A 20,640-nucleotide genomic window follows, 5' to 3' on the forward strand; every position below is an offset into this window, starting at 1 on the left:
GATTGTGGAGGGGAAATCGCATAGTTTATAACAGGACCTGAGTTAAGGTGGCTGATAAAATAACTAATAAAAATGATGGGTCTGCTGCTCTCTAGCGGTGAATGCCGGGATTGATGATGCGAGGAAGCTTTTCTGAATTACACGGGTAGTAACAGAAACTGGCGCTAGTATTGCTGCGGTACAGAAATTTTACTGAGAATATTAAACTCAGGATAATAAATGTAAATGCACATGCGCACACCCCCCTTCTGGCTGAAGTAAATATAACGTCAACATAGCGTAAAAAGTAAAGGGATGTTTAGAGAAAGGTTATACAACTGTATGTCATAGACACATCAACATTATTACCACACAAATGAGTGTAAAATATTGATATTTCTTATGCTTTATGCACACAAAACAGCCTTAAAAAACAGACATTGAAATTAAATATTTTAAATGTTATTTTTTTTTACATCTTGTCTTTGTCAAATAAAAAAAAGACAATAAATATGAATCCAAAAACGAATGTTTTTTTTTCTAATTGACACCAAAGATAACAGGGTTAATAAAACTAAAAGCATTATCTGTAGCTCAACTAACTTTTGGCAGCTTATAGACAAGTAGTTAGTGCATCTGTGTAAGCAGAATTAGCTTGATATCATCATGTACTTTAAAGATATGACGATTTGTGTGGGACAAAAATAGGCATATATATATATAGTTTTTTTATTATCAAAATATACAATCAATAAGAGGTTATTTCAATTACCAAATAGTAAAAATCAGTGGGTCCATTTTTGGAGCCAAAGTATCTACTTTCACATGAGCCATTAACCCTAAGATACAGTATATAATTTTTTACATAGGTCCCCTTAAAATAGGTGAAAATTGCATTTTATGTCCACTGTAACAAAGGGGTTGAATTTCATACAAACACTGACAAATATTTTTTCTAGACTTAACACATTTTAAAAACGTTATCTTAAATCTTGGAAGATAAAAATGCTTTAAACATTTCAATTACACATTCAGCTATTTTCAGAAAAATATCAAGCTATTAAGATGTGTCCAATAATTCCCTGTCCACCTGTCATTTTGGGACTGAAGACACTTTCTGCATGTACAGCTATAAATAATAATATTAAGTACACTTAATATTTCTCATATTGTCTCTTTATATGTAGATGAGGTAATGTTTGAGCTGTGCACCCTGTCACTGTAAAATATCACTGTATTTAAAGTGAATATATAAAAAATCAATATGTACATTTTTATGTTAAATTTTGCAAAAATTGTCCAACCTGTCTTGCAGTTGGGCATGACAAGTGATTCATTTGTGAAAATATGATTTCTGTGTAGTCCGAATTTTTGAGGGTGAAAATCTGAGATGTATCTGCTTTTACCAGAAAAAAAGATATATAAGACTAACAGATACTAAAATAGATAGATAGACAGACAGACAGACAGACAGATACATAGATAGATAGATAGACAGACAAACAGTAAAGATAATCCAAGACCAGCAAAAGTTTGAAGAATTTATTCCGTGTTTATCGTATGTATGCACACATAATGTCTATACATACAATACAACATATTCACAATATGAGGGTAGCATGACAGATCACTGAACAGAATCCAAACCGTACAAAATAAATCAACAATAAATAAGTAAATAAATAAATAAATAGGTAAATAAATAAAGTAATAAATAAAGAATTAAAGTACAAATAAGATATACATTATTCCTATATTACCGTGTCTGCATGCTTGTCATTGTAGAGTTTCTGTACAAACATTACTGACTAAAATAAGGACTGGGGTGTGTGTGTGCGTCTGTGTGTGTGTGTGTGCGTCTGTGTGTGTTTGTGTGTGTGTGTGTGGGTTATAGGGTGGGTGTAGGGGTGGGGTTTATGAAGCTACTTCACTTCATCCAAACAGAAAAGTTAAAAGTTTGTGTTAACCAAGGAAGTTAGGAAGCACTTTTTCGAGATGCTCACGCAAACAAACACACACCCACACCCCACCACACACACACATACACCCACACCCACATACACACACACACCATATCACCAATAGACAGTTATTTATCCAAACACACTCACAAATTCACTCATACACACATTCACACATTCACAAACACCACCACTGGGAGACCCTGATTTTGCTGCGCCCACTGAATCCCCATATCGTCCTGAGAGTTTAATGCTAAGTCTAGCCCGCCTGGCCTGATTGGACAGACTTGAGTCACATGATCCTCTCAGAGAGCCACTCCCCCTGTCTACTGTCTACTTTGTCTACTACAAAATCATTTGTCTACAAAAAAAAACAAACAAAAAAAAATTCCCACAACCCTCTTCCCGTTTCCGAAACGTTATAAAATATCGTATTGTAAGGAACGACGAAATTAAGTCACCGAACTTGCTACTGGAAAGATGCAAATTAGCGAACAACATTAAAAAGCTTGAGTTTTCGCAGTTTTCAACTGAATTCTCTTCTAAATTCCAGGGGAGAGGCTCTACTGAGGATGGCCATAGCCTGTAACCACAGGACAATCCCAATTCTACATTAAAAAAAAAAAAAAAACGGAAGTTAACCTGTAGGCTATAATAAGTACACTAAAGAATATGATGTGCCTAAATGTCTACTGTATGACTAGAGGGTTTCAAATATTTCAAATATTTAGAGAAGAGTGATCGATCAAATGAGTTCACAATAGCAAGCATCAGTACAGGAAACAGAAATGGCTACAGAACATTGAAGGCCTCTTCTTCCATCAGCAGTGAACCAACCAACCAACCAACTCGTACAAAGAACAGAACCTGTACAGTCTTTACAGTCTTACAGTGGAACGCTGATTGTTCGAATTGGAAATGAATATTGCTTTTAACATAACATACCCTGTTCCGCTGCCGTATTTCATTCATACGTTACGGTAAAAGAAAAAAAGAGAAAGAGAGAGAGAAATAAGAGTGACAGTGCGAGAGGGAGGCAAGTAAGAAAAGTGACATCAGCAGGAGGAGAAGAAATAACGTGGTGAAGCAGTGGCTTGGAAAGCTGGCCTGGAAGGTTTAAGTATGTCAGGTAGAGAAAAGGAAGCCATCTGTGCAATCTACCAAAGACCCATAAGCTTTTTGGGGGGGTTTAGCTCTTGACTGTGTCCAACACTTTCTGAGTAGTCCAACTCTGCTGAGGTAGGAACACTCGTGAAAATAAAGGTTCCAAAATAAATGGGCTCCTTAGTGATACAATGAAAGTAAAGAACCTTTTAATGGCTGATTCCTTGAAGAATCGTCATTGTAAGACTTTGTTAGACTAATTATGACCCTTCACAAACCCTCAGTAGTCCAAGTTATCGCCAGCGATAACAAAATCATGGTAGAATTTTGCATTTCTTATGAAATTGTTCATTAAAGGTGAAACCCAGTGTGAAATAGACTTGATAATGAGTAGGAACGTTTGTCTAATAGCATCCAGCATTCCAAAATATAGTGCTATTAGCCGATGCTCCCAACAGGCTTACCATGCTAGAGATGGGGGCATAGCATTGGCCATGCAAAGAAATCACTATTTCTACACCATTAACAAGAGGCTCAAAGTAGCTCCAAACTTTACTGGTGGAATTGCGAGCTTTAAAAGCTCACATGAAATCCCTAAAATATCCATGCATTTGAACTGAATTAATTTCACAGTTTGTTCCCCTATTCTACCTATTTACTCGACAGTTGACTTAACAAGACTTAATTTCAAGATGGCGGCACCCAAAGAACTACTTCAAGCTACTGTGTGTTTATATCTGTGCACTTTCAAAGTTCTCACTGGCTCGTTTTAAATGTCAGGGTCCTCAGAATTCTACCAATGATCATTCACTACCTTTGTAATCCTGCTGGGGGCATCGGCTACAGCATCCCAAGTCCATTTCACACCGGATTTCTTCTTTAAAGGGCATTGTATGAAACAGAGCAAGAGCAGAACCACTGATTGTATGCATGATGTACACTGATCAGATATAAAAGAACAAGTCCTCCTGCCTAAAGGCCAATTATGTGTTGATTCTACATTATAGCTTACAGGAACTGCAGTACTGTATACTGTAGCCTATGATATAGACTGATGTGCAGCTCACCAGAAATTTTACTGCGTATTCTGTCCTGTAATTTCCACCCCTACAGGTCGGTGCAGCTTTGTTCAGCTTCTACTGAACATGGCAAATCAGATAATTAATGTTTTTAACTGGTGGTTTTAATGTTATGGCTGATTTGTGTTTGGCTGTAACATACAGTTACTTCTGCTGTCGCTGGTTGCTGAGAAAAAGCAATCTCTTTGTAGAAATCAAGGGATTTTCATGTTCAGGTTCTGAATTATTGAAAATAACAGGGCGGCACCTGTTATTGTGTAATAACTACATTCCCATCTTTCTAACACATTCACTATACTGCCAAAAGTATTCATTCGCCTGCTTTGCATTTATTAGGCTTGGATGGAGTTTCCTATGATCTGTTCTTGAGCTAATAAAGGAAACATTAAGTTTGGAGGTCTGTAGTGACTGAATCTGCTGCAGAAAGTTGGTGACTAGGCACCTCAGCATGGTTTTGTTTATCTGTGGCCAAGAAAGTGATTGGACTCCTGAGTTCAATGATTTAAATGGGTGAGCAAATACTTCTGGCAATATAGTGTAAGTACAACAAATGGCCTTCCCACTAGAATGGGGTCTTGGGAAAATTACGATCTTCCTAAGAGAAAAGTAGAGCAAATCAAACAGAATTTACCTGCATATAGGATCTAAACCTCATAAAGTTCAATAATAGCTAAATGCATCCCATCCAAAGACAAGGACCATCGAGAAACCTTTATTTTTATGAGTGCAATTTTAAAAGTAATGGCTTGTCCATTAGAATTCCTCAGGTACAGGACTCAGCACAGGTCATATTTTGGAGTGGAGGAGGAGGAGCAGCAGGAGGAGAGAAAGAACCTAGGCCTACTGTACACAGCCAGCGAGGAGGAGGATCAGCAGGACGATCGCCGCAGAGAGAATGGAGAGATGAAAGATCTAAACCGGAGAAAAGATCTAAACAAAATAGCAAGAGCTGCTACGCTTTCCCTCGTAGCAGTAAGGGTAAGGTTTATCACAGATTATATACAAACACCCTACCCTTTCAGTCAGCGCCAGTACACAGGTGTGTGTATGTGTGTGTGTATGCGGGTGTTGAGTGTGAGTGTTAATTACTGAAGCATGTAGATGAGCGACCATGTGTCTGTGACTAGATGTGTCTGCATATAAACTAATTAATTACTTGAATAAAAGGACCTCATTTACTGAATACACGTTCCAAAGACTAGGCTACAGTTGAGGTAGGGCAGGTCCTATGAAGACTCCTTTTAAGCAGCCTATTGGTCAGTATGGGATATTCTATCACTAAGGATAATTGAGGACGTTTCCAGAAAGGTCCCGGCCCTCACATTTCTGCAAATATTTGATTATATCTTTTTATGGACAACAATACAGAAATGAAACTTAGAATTGTCAGTGTACAGCTTGTATAACAATACAGATTATCTGTCCTATAAAATTAACTCAATACACAGCCATTAATGTCTAAATATCTGGCAACATCTCACTGTAAACGCGTTCCAATTCTCCCCAAAATGTCAATATTTTGTGAGACTACTACCCTCTTGGGCAAAGAATTCACCAGGTTGTTACTGGAATTGTGTTCCACACCTCCATGATGAAATCAAAGAGCTGGTGGATGTTGAGACACATCCTTTGGTCGACAAAGGTGAGTTTTAGGGTGCTGGCATTCTTCTTAAAACCTAGGTTATCTTTATGGAGAGCAACAATTCTACTTCGCAAATCCTCAGAGAGTTCTTTACCATGAAGTGGCATGTTGAATATTCAGTGTCCAGTATGAAATTGTGCCCAAAATGTAACAGTCCTGCTCCCCATTCATACCTGGGCACAGTATGGACATGTTCACAGTGAGCTGTACTCACTTGTGTTGCCAGATATTTAGACATTAATGACTGCATGTTGACTTATTTTCAGAAGACTCTAGACTATACACTAACATAAAAATCCATAATGCTTTACCGTGCGTCCACACCGAAGTCATTCATTTTCAATGAGAGCGAGCGACACTGGGCGACAGGCAGCGACGTGGAGCGACGCGATGCGAAGCGGGCGGTTTGAGCGACGCGAGAGAGTTGACCAGAACTTAACTTTATGCAAATGAGCAGCGACGCGCGGAGGCGACTACCAATCAGAAACAGATTCTCATATGTCCGGCCTGAAATCGCTGCTCTGATTTTCGGTTCCTACTGAAGATTTATTCCGCCAGCAAAACGGAGAGAACAGAACTGAACTGAGCTGATCTGAGGTAAAATACTCAACTTCACCAGCGGCTACCCCACTATAGTACTATCCTTACAGAATTACCTTATTTAATACAAAACTATATATTAAACTGAGGAAATTATTTATAAATTAACAGAACGATTTATGACAACTAAGGGAATATTTTTTTATTAACAGAACCTTTTATTGAAACAAAGGGAATTATTTATTAAAGTTAACATAATGATTTATTACAACTGAAGAAAGTATTTAATACATTTAATGTAACAATTTGTTCAAACTGAGGTATGGAATTTGAAACGATTTAGGTAAAACTGAGGGAATTATTCATTACATTTTACAGAAAGATTTATTAAAACTGAGGGAATTATTTATTAAATTAAGAGAAAGACTGTTTATTAAATCAAGAGGATGATTTAATATATTTAAGTAAACATATTAATTACAAGAAAATATTTATTTCATTAAGTTAACAATATTTGAAATTATGGACAAATTAAGAGAATGATTTACTACATTAAGGAAAATAATGTATTATATTTAAGTAAACCCATTTATTGTAATATGAAATAATTATGTTAAATAATTGTACTTAAAAATAGTTATAAAAGTTTTTAATGTTTAGGAATTGTGTAGAGAGGCTGAACCCTTGTTTCTGTATGTGCCGTATTTGGAAAACGCCCACCAGCGACAGCTCGTTCTGAGTGAGACACGCCCCCAAGCGACTCATCGCCTATTGGACAGGCGACACAGAGCGATTTTATCGCGTTCGGTGTGAACGTACAGTAACAAGCAAGTGGTACACTGACTCTGATAAGCTATATCCATGTTTAGGTTCACCTTAAATGGTGCAACAGACAGCAGACGTTGCTGCATTAAAAGGAGAACTCCGGTGTGAAATGGATTTTGGGTGTATTAAAACGTGATAAAAAGTACTTACCTTTATTGAATAGCCCACCTCCGCTCTCTTGCAACTTTCTTCATAGAATCCGGAGAGCCCTGACATTTAAAAAGAGGCGTTTAGAACTATAAAACTGCACAAGACGTTTATTAAAAGCCACTGTTTACATCCCATAGCGTAGGTAAATCTCCAGGTGCTGGCATCTTAACCTTAAGTCACAATAAGTAAACCGTCCAGCACGAATTGTAAAACTTTTTGAGCAATGTTTATGTAATTTGTTGTTGGCTCTTTGCATTCAAATATCGACAGTAATTAGATATTTCCAGCAACAGCTGGAATATATGCATTTTAATTTTGCAATCTGCTCAACTATCCTACCTATTTATTCACGCTCGACGACTGATTATTGTGACTTACATTTAAAATGGCGGCGCCCAGAGATTTACCTACACCATGGGATGTAAACAGTGGCTTTTAATAAATGTTTTGTGCAGTTTTAAAGTTCTAAATGCCTTGTTTTAAATTTAAGGGCTCTCCGAATTCTACCAATGAAGTGTGGAGCTACTTTGAGCCTAAATAACGATGGGAAAAAAAATATTTATCTGCAAGTGCAAGAAATGCCCCATATCATACATTCTAAAATACTGAATTTCAGAAAGCTGAGGGAGATCAGAGGAGGGCTATTCAACTCAGGTAAGTATTTTTTTAATGACGTTTTAATACACCCAAAGTCCATTTCACACCAGGGTTCTCCTTTAAGATGGAACAGAAAAATAAAAGTTATTTAATCTCATTTTAGCTCCCCATCAGAAATTAAGGAATGAGCAATAATAATTAAATGCTGCAACACCAGCCCCTTTTCTGAAGACATACAATAATAGTACCAATTCACAGTTCCCACGAAAAGGGTTACACTCAAAAACAAGGGGTAGGGGTACAAAAGAGAAATGGTATTGGGCTTTAGAGTTTTTCTCCTTGGTTTGGATTGAGGTTAGAACATGGGTCTCTCCACAAATAACCTGCCCCAGAGTTTGGGAGCGGTTAGTTTGAGACCACATTCTCTCAAGGTCTTGTTGTGTTTCTTGGTGGGTTTAGCATTCAAATGCATTTGCTGTATTCATACCTGCCCAGATTAATCATATCAAGAAGGGAGAAAATGAACCAGATTCCTGTTTAGATGGATTAAATGTATGGGTGTAAAAATGCCCTTAATCTGAATACTTTTGAGTAATTCAATAAGAGATTGAGTGTATTCAATAAATGAGGCTGAATATTCCTAAGGCATGTGATGAGATGGTGCAAACAACACAATTTGGCTAGTAAGATTATGTATATAAATATATGTATATACTGTAATATGTATATTAACTTTGAACTACATAAAATGACCTTAAAGTGTGTTCCCAGAGAGGTGTGTGTGTATATGTATATGTGTATGAATGTGTCTTGGCGCTCCCCTCAGAGATACCGACCCGGGCGGTGTGTCTGTGCTTTTTAATGCTAGAATTAGCATTTATATAAGTATATACTGTGTATACGAATGCGGCAGTGGCGTATGCGTGTGTGATTGTGTGTATATGTGCTTTCATAGTCTGGTCTGGGCTTCAGGGATATAGATCTCAATGCTGTCCGCACTCTCTGTGGCTGAATTCTGGCGCACAGACGCCGCCCTCTTGGCCGCCATCAAGCGTTTGCGCGCCTCCTGTCGCTGTTTCTCCGTGCTCTCCAGCGAGCGGTCCCGGGCCAGGGGTGGGTGAGCCTTTGGGGGTTTCTTTGGCACGGGGGGAGGCAACCTCCTCTCCTAGAGACAGAACACAGAGTTAGTTGGTCTCTGCTGAAGAAGAGAGGACAGACGGAGAGAGAGAGAGAGGGAGAGAGTGAGAGAGAGAGGGCAGGCCTGGGCGATACGGCTAAAATGATCCAGTTTTAGAAGATTATTTTATAACTGGTGCTGTTAAAATGTTTTGATACTGATATTGGGCATTTGAAGCATTTCAATTAAAAGCAATTACATAAGCAGTCTTGCGTGTCAAATTAGTATACATATTACTTCTGTGAAACATTTGAATTTTGGAAACTCAACCACAGTCATAGCCAAAAATATTGCCAACCCTGAAATTCTTTCACAAAATACACCACATCTCAGAGAAATGTGCTACAACTACAAATTCTGTGGTATTAACATGTTTATTTACATTTATATATATTTTTTTGCACTGGCGCAACAAGTTAAAAATGCTTATCTGATATCGTTCCACACAGAACACACACACTAAAAAAGAAAAATATTAGAAATGCATATTAAATGACCCTGTGCACCTGCACTGCCGGAATACAACAGCACAGAGCTTCGCACAAACCCTTTTTTTTATCTGTGCTGTGCATTCCATTTTAAACGATGTGTTTAAAAGGGAATTGGAGAATGCATCTGAAGTTATATTATACATATTTTTTTTTTATTGTGGACCATTATGCTTTTTTTGTTATGAGCTAGTGTGCAGCAAGGTGGAAAAGGTTAAGAACCCCTGAGTTAGCATTCAGCATACAGTAAACATAGTATACATAACAGTTTCTACTTTCAAGCCACACCCGATGGCTCTTCTTCTAATCACCATTTCACATCATGCTCCTCTTACATAAACATATGAGCAGTAATGCAGTTCATGGTAATTATTCTCTCCCACGAAATGACTACTAAGACATCACAAACTTTTGTAGTGTTCACAACATTACTACTGTATAATGAATAAATTCATACTGTAGAAGCTGTACAGACCATGTTATTGTAGATCTGCAAAGCATCATGATGGAAAAACACTTTTTAATAATGATACATTAATTAACAGTACTAATTATGTCTCAAATAATTATTAATATAAACAAGTTATCAATGCATTAATAGTTACATTTTGTAAACATTATTTACCACATCCTTAAGCATTATTATTGGGCATCCTTATTATTATTGTTTAATAAAGTCTTAACCTGTGATAATAATTAGCTAAGACATTACTTAACCATTTACCAGTGTTAATCATGAGTACTGTCATGAGTACTGTTATTTCCAACTTAAATACAAGATTTTATTATCATGCAGACATAAGGACATCTTTATATCGTGGTATCCTCTTTAGGGGAAACACTCTGCTGAGTTTGAAATTTTGGCTTACTTAAACAGCCTTAAAAGTAAAATATAAACACCAACCTGTCTTGATACCCTTCTGCAGAAACTGCAGAAAGGGAAAAAAATATATACCAATATATACCAATATATATACCAAATTTAGCTATGAAATATTTTCTATCCCAATTTGTGGGAGAATAATTTAAAAGCCTGTTGGAATGTTGGGTTAGCGTAGCTAGCTAATTTATGATAAGTGTTTACCGTAGTGACTTCAGCAACTGCATTTAAACACTATTTTAAATGAACTAACCAGAAATTCTAACTCAAATGTGGCAGAATAATGCGGATATGGATATGTACCATATTTTTTACACTATAAATGATGTTATGTATTAACAAAAGTTTGGGAGAAGGACCACGCCCGAACTCTACGTTCTAACTCCACCCCGTATCAATCAACCGTCCTATAAATACCTCCCCTAACTAACTACCTCTCGTGACGAAAACTTCGCAACCCACCTCCTCCCCAGCAACCCCCTTTTTTCTACTCTTCCACTTCTCATTAAATAAAAAGGGGGGGATATAACTGCACGCTTCTTCAGCACGCAGTTCAGAACTCCAGCCCAAATTTCCCCGAGTTCCCTCCCCTTTTTCTTCCTCCTTTTCTACTTCTATAAGGCGTGGTCCGCACTTAGCAAATATTATAATCTGGAGCGCCTTATGTATGAATACTTCTAGTCAGGTTGTAAGGAGCAGTAAAGCCACTTACAGGATATACAGGAGTTTTAGCTTAGTTCTCCAGAACTGAGTCAGGAACAGTACTATCATTAGCATGTGCTAACCGCAGCGCTAGCTCTTTAATCGTTCAGAGTTGAGTATATCAGACTGTAGTCTGCATGTTTACTGTGTTAAAACAAGTTATGCGGGACGAACCACTAGCTGATAGTGCCCTGACTTACCGGAACCTTCAGGGTTTCTCAGTGTAGCTCTGTCGGGCAGCATTTACTAGCGGCTAGTACTTCTAAATGTGGCTAGCGCTGCTGCTAACTAAGCTAAAACACTGGAAGTCTAAGCATACTGTAAATAAATGAAAGCAATTTACTCACCCAAATAAACAGTTTTCTGGAAAGAAATCTATGTAAGTTAAGATCTATTGCTCGTTTTTTTTTTTTTTTTTTACAGTTTACTGTAACATGGCAACTGTTCCTTAGTATTGTCTCCTAAAATGCATCTTATAATCCAGTGTGCCTTATGTGCCATATAATGCTAGCTACACTGCTCTCTGAGAGAAACATTGGAGAGGAGCTCCTTTCAAAGCTAGTAAATATAATGTTACCAAAATGTACTATTTGTACATTAAATTGGATATTTTTTTTATCTGGCAACATTTGCTTGTTAATGTCATTAGTGTAGTAGCAGTACTGGATAAACTTTTGTCTGTGCACCCAGGTATAATGCTAGTTAGTTAGCGTTATATATGTTAGCTCTGTAGATAGCTAGCTAGCTATTTGGTGAACTTTACTTTGTTTTATTTTTGCCTGCTTGTAAAGTACTTGTTGTAAAAATACTAAAATGTTATTTTTTACGATTCTTCTGTTGTATGTAAATATAAAAAAAGTTTTACAAAATTAGAGTTTCTTACACTCCTCTCCAGGATTTTGGCCCATATTCTTTTCTGGTTATTTTTCTGTTCTGTAGCCACCTTTCAAAATATCCTTCACTACAATCTGGAACCTTCTTAATTATGGTCATCTTAATCATGCTCATCCTTAACCACATTCTCAGACAGTTCTTTGCTCTTCATTCTTGTCTCCATGGTCAGTATTATACAGGGACACAAATACTGAAGTTGACTTTTCTCCATCCTGTATTGCCGGCGCCTGTTACTTGCCACAAATACACAAATTAAAGAACATCACATTGATTGAAATATAATAATAATAATAATAATAATAATAATAATAATAGTTATGAGAATTCTGTGTGGAATAATATCAGATTTTACCCAGCACAAGTGTCTAATAACCTGATATCCTGCTAACCCAACCAAATGCAGAGAGATTTAAATACAGAGCAGAATAAAATATTATTGAGATCATATCTGAGAAACAGGGCCAAAATGTTTAAAAGCTTATAAGATAAAAACTACCAGTCAAGACTGAGCTCTGATTACCAGGAGAGCCATCCATAGAAGCAGCCAACCATAGGTGCTAATTAGTATTATCAGTGACTGTGTCAAAATGCTGCATGTTGCCTCCCTCTAGTGGTAGAAACTGACAGTCTGACTGTGCGGGTGGTCACTCTCAAATTTAAATGTTTCAAAACAAAAAAACTATGTGAGTTCAGGAGAATGTGACTTGAAGCTGAAGCAAGAGATATTGGTTAATGCAACAAGACAATGACTCAAAGCGCATAAGATGTGGAGATGACAGGACCTGAAGAAGGCTTGGCAAACAATGCATCCGAAAAATACTAAGGAACTGAAACGTATTTGAAGGTTCCATAATGTTTACATATTATTAGCAACTATAGGAACGTGATTTTTTTTATGTGGAAAGTTATTAAATTCAAGGGTTCTCTTTATTTTTCTAGCCAGAATTGCGGATATCTTGTTGGTCTACAATTTTATAACTGCCCTATTTTTTGTTTTTTTGAATGTAGCTAGGCCAATTGTCCCACTCATTCAGCTGTTACTCAGCTGTATATCCCCCATGACTGGTGATGCCACAACATCAGGAGGGTGAAGACTAGCACATGCCTCCTTTGACACATATGAAGTCAACCAACGACACTTTACGAACTGCTGCTGCTGATGCAGCATTGCCGAGTAGCATCACAGCGCACTCGGAGGAAAGCGCAGCGACTCGGTTCTGATACATCAGCTCACAGATGCCTTGTGCTGAGTGACATCACCGTAGGAGTAATGAGGGGAAAGAGCTTCAACTACCCACCCAGATAGAGCAAGGCCTCTCTGGGCTCTCTTAGGGCTCCGGCCGCTGACGGCAAGCTACATCATCCGGATTCGAACCAGCGATCTCCCGATCATAGTTAAATAAAAGTACTTTCAAAGAGGTTTACCTACTTTTTCTGCCCTGTTGATGTTTCCTTAATGTGTTGAATAATGAACATTAGCAGTAGTACAAATGCTTCTGTGATATTATTTGTTAAGATTTTGTTCATCCATAATAATCAGAAAGAGGACGTGTTTTTGGTAATCGGTGCAGAAATCCTGGTGAAACTGTACCTACTAAACTGATATCAAAAGGGAAAATGTATTGGTATAATATATTTGGACCGTATCGCCCAGTCCAAAGAGACAGAGACAGAAAGCTGCAGAGACATGGCACACCTGCACACACACAGCGCTACGGCCAGCCGCGGCTAGTGCTAGCCCACGGCCGAGTGTGTGGGGGAAGGAGTAGCCCAGCGAGGGTTAGGGACGGAGTTCAGGACCGGAGGGAGGGTCTGCGGTGCCCTCCCCCCACCAGTGATGAGTGCCTGGATGGAATGACTTCTGAAAACAGCTCACTGTCAAACAAACAAAACACGGAGAGGATGTCAGCAAATCAAGAGTGAGTGAGAAAAAAAACAAAACAAAAACATTTACAGCCATGAGAACCAGTATGACCAACAAGACCCACTCTACTAACAGAGACATGGCGGACGAGGCGTAACAGCAAATGTTCAGCAAACAACGTCGGTCAGGGCGGTCAGTCTCCACAGCAAAGAGCAGTGCTTTTAATGGAGAATTGCTTTAAAGTGGTAATTCAGTGAAAAACAGACATTTCCAGACAGAAAATGGAGAAAATAAGCCAAGACATGTTTGGTGTTTGTACGATTGCACTGATGCAACAAAGTTAATGAAGCTAAGCACTTTCAATGCTATATGCAACACACTGGACACCATTCATGTCTTGGCTGACTGATTACGTGTGATAAAGTTTTTCATTGAACTATCACTTTAAGAGGATACACTCTTAAAAACAAAGGTACCAAAATTGGAAAAACCACACTTCAGACACACTATAAAGTCCTACTAATTAATCAGGATCTGCCAATTATTTCTAAAGTAGTAAGTATTTCAGTAAATATTTATTTAGTACTCTGTGCCTATTGTTCCCAAAGTAGTGAGTATTAAGTACCTAGTAATGAAGACCCTACTTCTTTTAATTTGTAAGTATACTTGTTTATTACTCAATGTTTAATACATACTATACATGTAACAACAATTTATTCAGCAGTTAATAATTATTCCAAATGTAGTAAAAAAGTATTTTTTAGTATATACTGTAGTACTAATCTAATATCACCAAATCTTAGGTAAATTATAATTATTTAAGAATGATCAGTTATTCAGTATATAATTATAATTGAACATCTATTAATTATTCAATACCTAATTATTCAATACATACTAACTTATTACAACCTAATTATTTAGTACCAAATAATTATTCAAAATGTACAACACACTTATTTATTAACTACTGTTTATTTAGCAGTCCCTTCTAATGACTCAACAAGGAATTACATTTTTTTTTAGGAAAAAATAATGGTAATTATTCTTAAATGCGTAGTTAGAATTTACTAAGTATTCACAACCTTATAAAAAGTACTCAAAAAGTATTCATTATTCAGCACAAACAAAATTAGAAAATTTTTATTTAGCGGTACCAACTATTTAATCATTATTTAATTACTAATTATTCTTTTTTCTTTTAAAAAAATAGTATACGTATTCAGTATCTAATAATCACTTAAAAATGATTCATTATTGAAAACATAGTAATTTAGTAACTACTGTTTATTCAACTAGTAATCCAAAAAAAATAATACGTGCTAATTTACTTTAAATTTACTATAGATTATTAGGTACATAAAAGTAATCTACTAATTAATCAGTACCTAATAACTATAAGAATTATTTAATATTTAACAAATATCTAACTTATGGTCCACATACAGTCCTTTTCTGAATTTTTTGGTAAATCTGTGTTATTTTTAAGAGAATATCCCGTGACTTGCTCGGCTCCTGACCAGCGATGATGTTAAAGCACAGTAATACAGTACAACGTTGTATGTCATGGCTGCACATAAAGCTCAGTGTTGCCACGCCCCTTTAACACTGAATGCAAATGATTCGTTTACTCAACACTGCAGCAGCACTACTAAAGCATGCACATGAATAAACCGCTTCCACACAGTTCGACAATGACTCTCCTGTTGGCCTCTGGGCCCGACTTGCGCGTACGAACCCCACGCTGCTCGGTGCAGGTGTGGGCTCACTGTACCTTTCTCTCCGGGGGGTCCAGGGGTCTCCAGTTGTTGGCTTTGAGTTGGTGCAGCTCGTCGAACTTCAGGCTGATGTTTTCGATGGACAGCTGCAGCATGTCCCAGAACCCAGCCAGGTCCTGCGCCACAGGCCTGGGGTGAGCGTTAGGATTCTGGAGGAAGACAGAGCTTTAGTTTTAGTTCAGGCTGGATTTATAGCTCTCTGTGTGCTTAGATCATTATCTGCTGGGCTGAAATAGAGTCCTGGAGAGAGGACAGACAAATATTGACCGACTGATGTTCGTGTTTGACCTCACCGCTGTGCTGAAGACAGGAGGGGTCAGTGTGAGTTAGAGGAGCAAGTGGAGCTAAACTCACCAGGTTCTCTTCACACAGCTCTCGAAACTGCTGGAACTTCTGAGACATTAGTAGCTGGGCACTACCCACCGCGCTCCGAATCTTCCCTAGAACTGTAACACAAACACACACACACAGACAGAACAACCATTTTTTTTACTCTTCAATCTGGCAAAACATGCAATACATTTGTAATACATTAAATAGTTGGCTTAGTGGTTAGCATGTGGTTAGCACTCCCAGCGCTGGGGCCTGTGGTTCAAGTCCCTATCTGGGTGAAGTTTTCATGTTCTCCTTGTGTCTGCGTGGGTTTTTTTTGTGGGACTCTGTTTTTTTCCCACAGTCCAAAAATATGGAGAGCATGGACACTCTAATAAAATTGTTGAGGTCAGCTCCTTTGTGTTCAATGTAGTCCTCGAGGTTGACAGCGTTTCCGGTTGAGAGCAAGCTGTGCACGATTAATATCATGCCAAAAGTCATCAAAAAAGCAAACTGAGACATCAGAAATGCTCACACTTTCTTGTGAGGTAACAGTTGTGGGGAAATATCATGTAAATAAGGCTGAACACTGGTCAGCATGGTGTAGAATAGTGGATAATACCATTACCTTCAGTGTAGTAGTTCAGGGTACAAATATCAGGCAGGACTAGCTCCCCAGTCCACAACAACAAAAGTACTTTGGGAAAAATACAAAACAATATAATATATTTTTTTACTCAAGTAACAATTTAAAACAACAACAATGTCTGCAGTGCCAGTCTCAAAGCCAGATCTTTACCAAGGGCACTTAGAGCTTCCAGTAGGGCTCGACTCGAACCACTGTCCCTCAAAACCCACAGAAAACAAACATCCCGACTCTTCTCTTTACTGGCACCAAGGTGGTGGAATGAACAGCTGGATTCACTGGATGTCAGAACAGCAGAGTCACTCGCGGTCTTAAAACACGACTGAAGACTCATCTTTTCAAAGAGTTTCTAAACTAAAAAAAAGGGGGATTCTAGGGTTCTAAACACGATCAAGCTTTGTGTATCTGTTGATCCTTGTCTACAAACTAGCTCTGGATATTTTGTAGTAACAACAAAGCACTGTTGTAAGTCCCTCTGGATAAGGGTGTCTGCTAAATGCCGTAAATGTACATGTAAATGTACATGCAGTGTGCAGTTAAATTTACTACATTCAGAAGATTTGGTCAATAATTGTGTAATACACTTCAGGAACCACAAGGGGGTGAAATAACCTACTGTCTTTTCCCACTACAAACTTAAAACCACTTGCATAAACTGAAACCAAGGAAGTGGTAACAATTAGATTATTCAGTTCATTAATAAACAATAACTGATTACACTAATTATAGTTGCATCTCAATTATCTAGTCACTCACTGTCATCAGGAAGTTCATTCGCGCGCTCTTCATGCTCCATCTGCCGGCACCAGCCCTCCATACGATCGGCCTCGGCCTGCAGCAGCTTGAGGAACCAGCGGCCGTCCCGCTGGCACACCGAGCGGCTGACCACCTCCAGAGGGTCCTCCGTCACGCTGTCGATCCAGGGGTCCGGTGGGGGCAGGATGGAGGGGTCGAAGCCCACGTCATCATAGTCGTCAGAGGTGCAGGCATGGTAGTGGTTCCCTGAGCCCTGGATGCTGACCGTGGAAGTGGCCGCATCCCGAGAGTACTGCCGGGAGAGGCAGCCTGATGGATGAAGGGAGTCCACGTCCGGAGAGTCAACTGGGGAATAGTCTGGAGTGTCCAGGTCCGCCTGCACTGCTGCTGTTACGCTGTTGGAGCGTGTGAACCTCCTATGGCTAGAAAAAGAGAGGGAAGTTTGCTGTGTGGTACACGCATCAGCAAATATGGACTTATACAGCTCTGTAAAAAAATAAGAGGCCACTTAAAAATTAGGAGTCTGATTTTACCAAATGACCAAACCTCTGGAATATAATCAAGAGGAAGATGGATGATCACAAACCATCAAACCAAACTAAACTTCTAGACTTTTTGCACTAGGAGTGAAATAAATTTGTCCAAAAGCAGTGTGTAAGACTGGTGGAGGAGAAAATGCCAAAATGCATTAAAACTGTGATTTAAAGCAAGTTTAATCCACCAAATATTGATTTCTGAACTCTTAAAACTTTATGAATATGAACTTGTTTTCTTTGCATTATTTGAGATCTGAAAGCTCTGCAATCTTTTTTGTTTTTTAGCCAATTCTCATTTTCTGCAAATAAATGCTCTAAATGACAATATTTTTTATTTGGAATTTGGGATAAATATTGTCTGTAATTTATAGAATTAAACTAAAATGATTTATAGAATTAAAATGTTCATTTTACTCAAACATATACCTACAAATAGCAAAATCAGAGAAACTGATTCAGAAACTGAAGTGGTATCTTATTTTTGCCAGAGCTGTGTATAAAGATCATTGTAAATTTAATTTCTATAAAGACTGCTTTTGAGCAGCAGAAACACAGCTAATGTTATGAAAACTGAGCGATATTGATAATGTATCGCAAAATGTTCTAATTTACAGGATTCTAAAATTTCCAAAAATGTCAAATCCGCTCACTCCAGTCACTACAATTCCCATAATACCTCTTTTCCAAAGACCTCTTTCACCTGCTCATTACAAATCACCCAATCTGAAACTGTTCTCTCGCTCGTCATCACCTAAGTACTGATCTCTCACACCTGTTTATAATCAAGCTTTCTTTGTGTATTTATACTTGTGTGTTAATACTGATGATTTGCAAAGTATTATTTAACTTTAAAATTTTAGCAGTGTCTGATTAGTTTGTCAGTGTTACAACCCAACAATCCAACTGGTTATCTAACTTTATTTGGAAATATTTTAAGATTTTAATTTATTTTTTTTTATATTTACTGTAAAGCATAGCTAACTAGCCTTTGAGCACTTAAAGATAAGATAACCTGTAACTTTGATTAAAGTCTCTTCATTTAAAACATCCACTCAAACAAACCTGCTTAGAAATATCTGCTAAAGTGGAGGATCTTGCACTTTATGAGGCTGTAAGGTTCATCTTGCCTCGTTTTGACAACAGAAACATGGCTACTGTCACCATAAAACAAAGAGTTATGCTGTATAAAGCCAGTTTTGTGTAAAAGCGAACAACCATGACAAAACTACAGCACTGCCTCAGAATAATTTCATCCTGAAGGAAGAGAAAAGCACTGGGAACGATCCAGCCATCCAGGGGAGCTGGAGAAGAGTCTTGTTCCAGAAAACAATACAATAAAAAACTTGGCACTTGCATCATAAACAACAAGAGCAGAGTGCCAGCATTGGAACTGAGCCAAACGAGAACGGCTTCTCCCAGTTATTCGCTCCTTACCTAATTGTAGCCAAGTCACATGCAGAGATCCAACGCTTTCGTCATTCTGGCTTCAGCTACTGTTTTTAGTTTCATATTTATAGATTACAGTGTGTTATACAGTATTAGAAACCACAGAAGCATGCATACAAGAGATTACCTAACACCACATCATTTTCTACTTGTTGCTAGCAACATTAGCCTTGTAGCTTCAGTGCAAAAGTAAGGAAGCACACTTCCAGGCAGGTCATTGACATATAAGGTTTTTCAACAAGCTAATTTTATATGAATCATAAAAAAACAAATATATTTTGCAATTGCCCAAACATTAGGAATGGCTTTACCAAATATCAAGTGCCGCGATAGTGACTGAACAGAATTAATAATTTGTTGTCAGTATTTTATTTATTTTTTGCCCGCCACCACCCCCCTTCTTCAGAGGACCAATTTAGCTTTATTAGTGTTAATACTAATAGTTCTAGTATCTGTGGTCATTGTGTATATAATAAAGATATAATAATATAACCAATATAACCGCTCGACCACTTGGCACCCCCTACATATACTATATTTGTCATCATTTTATGCATAAACAAACTTTTTAACTGAAATTAGTGCGGTTGGAAAGGCATCACATCATTGACTCATTGGTATGTATTGTCTTTTCAGCAACATTTGAGTAAAAAGTATGCTTTTTACCTCTTAAAGGAACATTAAGGATTATATTTTTTTGTAGTAACTCTAAACAGAATCAGGGTATTATCATCAGATATTAGGAAAACATGCTGAGTTAAAGCACCAACAGCTGGTGTCAGCAGAGCTTCAGCCAGTATTTTCTTATGTGAAGTGTGCCTTATGTCACGGAAACCTGTATAGGTTCCCCAGCCCTATTTCCACACACTGAGCTGGCAGGTATTGAACATAACAGCAAGCAAACAGCGTGCTGCTGCTATAGTAATGGGTCAGTTGGCTATTTTTCTGCTGAACAAGTTATTTACTACCATCTTTAGTTTAGTAGAGATATGCAAAGGCATATTTTCACTAATGAGCTACATCTACTTGTCGTCGCTTGTGACTGTGTGTCAATCTGGCAACAATGCATGAGCCTCGCTACTGGAAAGAAGCGTTGTCTGCGTGTACCTTCATGTCTCTGCCTCAGTCCTGTGTTCTTCACGAGAATCATCTCTGGCCGCTCATTACCTTCCCTAGTTGTTCCCAGTTTCCTTTCCCGCCTTGTGTGTGTATTTATAGAGCTGTGTTTCCTGTTTCCTTTGTCGGTTCTTTAACGTCTTTACGTCTGCTAGGTTGTAGTTCTTT

The 20,640-nt window shown here is 38.0% G+C and overlaps 1 protein-coding gene across 5 annotated transcripts in view; it reads right to left on the minus strand.

The window, feature by feature from the left end:
• Window positions 1-1,507: 1,507 nt before the first annotated feature.
• dlgap1a (discs, large (Drosophila) homolog-associated protein 1a) overlaps window positions 1,508-20,640 on the minus strand; it is a 189,030-nt gene continuing 169,897 nt past the window's right edge. For 4 of the 5 annotated variants that reach the window (XM_049478500.1, XM_022679126.2, XM_022679125.2 and 1 more), the window contains 4 exons: window positions 17,375-17,796; window positions 16,015-16,106; window positions 15,657-15,809; window positions 1,508-9,042 (listed from right to left, as the gene is read on the minus strand). In XM_049478500.1, coding sequence (XP_049334457.1) covers window positions 8,827-9,042; window positions 15,657-15,809; window positions 16,015-16,106; window positions 17,375-17,796 — 883 coding nt within the window. In that variant the 3' untranslated portion in view covers window positions 1,508-8,826. Of the gene's footprint in view, window positions 9,043-13,715; window positions 13,894-15,656; window positions 15,810-16,014; window positions 16,107-17,374; window positions 17,797-20,640 lie in introns of those variants that run through there. The other variant, XM_049478501.1, reaches the window with a different exon arrangement.

Source organism: Astyanax mexicanus, chromosome 4, assembly GCF_023375975.1.
Source record: "Astyanax mexicanus isolate ESR-SI-001 chromosome 4, AstMex3_surface, whole genome shotgun sequence".
Classification (NCBI taxonomy): Eukaryota; Metazoa; Chordata; class Actinopteri; order Characiformes; family Acestrorhamphidae; genus Astyanax; species Astyanax mexicanus.